We start from the raw sequence: 1,960 nt of genomic DNA, 5'->3' as shown, positions 1-1,960 counted from the left end.
AGCACTTTCAATGTCATCTTTGGAGGTCAAGTTATCAGAAATGGAGATGAATCTCTGCCTTACCTACCTCTTCACCTCCATCCCGATCACTACTCTCGGACCAAATCTATTGCAGAGAAGAAGGTGCTGGAGGCCAATGGTACCAGCCTGGTAAGAAGTGATGGTGTCTTAAGAAGCTGTGCTCTGCGGCCGGCTGGTATCTATGGGCCTGGAGAGCAAAGGCACCTTCCCAGGATAGTGAGGTACATTGAGAGGGGTCTGTTCAAGTTTGTGTACGGAGATCCTAGGAACCTGGTTGAATTTGTCCATGTGGATAACTTGGTACAGGCTCACATTCTGGCCTCAGAGGCTCTGAGAGCTGCCAAGGGCCACATTGCCTCTGGGCAGCCCTACTTCATTTCAGATGGCAGGCCCGTGAACAACTTTGAGTTCTTCCGGCCTTTGGTTGAGGGCCTAGGCTACACGTTCCCATCTGTCCGCCTGCCGTTGACCCTCGTCTACTGCTTTGCTTTCCTAACAGAAATGGTTCACTTCATTTTAGGTCGACTCTACAACTTCCAGCCCTTCCTCACCCGCACAGAAGTTTACAAAACTGGCGTCACACATTACTTTAGCCTAGAGAAGGCCCAGAAGGAGCTCGGTTATGAGCCTCAGCCATTTGACCTCCAGGAAGTAGTAGAATGGTTTAAAGCCCATGGTCATGGCAGAAGTCCTGGGAATCGTGACTCTGAGTGTCTTGTTTGGGATGGGCTGATGGTCTTACTCTTGGCTATAGCAGTTCTCACGTGGCTGCCTACTTTTGTGGTTCTGTCACTATGAGGGAACTAGAAATAAGGACCTGAACACACTTGCTGAGATGGTTTTCAAGAACTATGGGTTTAGGGCGCCTGGGTGGCTCAGTTGGTTGAGCGACTGCCTTCGGCTCAGGTCATGATCCTGGAGTCCCTGGATCGAGTCCCGCATCTCCCTCTGACCCTCCCCCCTCTCATGTGCTCTCTCTCTCTCTCATTCTCTCTGTCTCAAATAAATAAATCTTAAAAAAAAAAAAAAAGAACTATGGGTTTAAAATGTCTATCTAGATCTAAATATATCTATATCTATATAGATATCTAGATAGATAGAAATAGATTTCTGGTAGCAAATTTTGGCTCTTCAAATTGCTACTTAAGAATAGATTCTTGGATCAAGTCTTCATTTCTTACCTTCTTGCACTAATGCTGATAGAAAAAAAGAAGCAAACACAAAGTTGAAATGTAATTTCTTGTATCCTTCTCCTTTAGATGGGTATGATAGAAATCATATTGGAGCCATGGAGCCAGACTGAGGAAGATTGGAAATGTCTTGAATTTCTCTGAGCCAAAAATGTACTTATTTCTGTTCCCTACACTCTGCATCCACTGAAAATAGACTAAAATGTGCACTGATATGGGAATGGCAGAACACTAACAGGCTTGAAAATGTGTGAAAAACCCCAAATTGGGTCAGATCCCTACAGACCAACCCTCTGAGGAGATGGTAGCTGTTGAGAGGCATTAGCTCTTCATTCCTATAGGATTTAGGAATTAGTTCTTGCCCTTTATGATATAAGGCATGACCCATGTGTGACCGCGTGGTAATGTTTGAGTTTTAAACAAACAGAACTTTGTCTTACCTCATAGGATTCTTCTGAGGATTAAATTAGACAAGACATATAAAGGGCCACTCAACACACACACAAGCCATTGTTTTTATTCATATCGTTGCTATATATTCCTTATGAGGGTTTTCTTCCTCAGGGGAATTCTGTTCAGAGGGTGCTGTTGTCACTAACCTTTCTGGAACGTCTTTGTGATAAGCCCTCAGTCTGTAACAAGCATGTTTGAATATACTCAGTGTTTCTAAAGTTTTGGTCTCTGAGCTTAGATTGAAGTTTAGGAAACAGCCACACATCTGACTAAGGAAGATGATCAAGCTAATGATG

At 43.9% G+C, this 1,960-nt stretch overlaps 1 protein-coding gene across 1 annotated transcript; it reads left to right on the top strand.

The window, feature by feature from the left end:
* Positions 1-3: 3 nt before the first annotated feature.
* SDR42E1 (short chain dehydrogenase/reductase family 42E, member 1) lies at positions 4-1,051 on the top strand (the record flags this gene model as incomplete). The annotated part of the gene is made up of 1 exon (XM_081810466.1): positions 4-1,051. A coding segment is annotated over one exon (816 nt), but the record flags the coding sequence as incomplete, so codon positions are not given.
* Between the last annotated feature and the right edge of the window lie 909 nt (positions 1,052-1,960).

Source organism: Leptonychotes weddellii, unplaced genomic scaffold (genome assembly GCF_054177405.1).
Source record: "Leptonychotes weddellii isolate Sample4059 unplaced genomic scaffold, ASM5417740v2 HiC_scaffold_26437, whole genome shotgun sequence".
In the NCBI taxonomy this organism is placed as follows: domain Eukaryota; kingdom Metazoa; phylum Chordata; class Mammalia; order Carnivora; family Phocidae; genus Leptonychotes; species Leptonychotes weddellii.
This window is presented reverse-complemented; position numbering and strand designations above follow the sequence as displayed.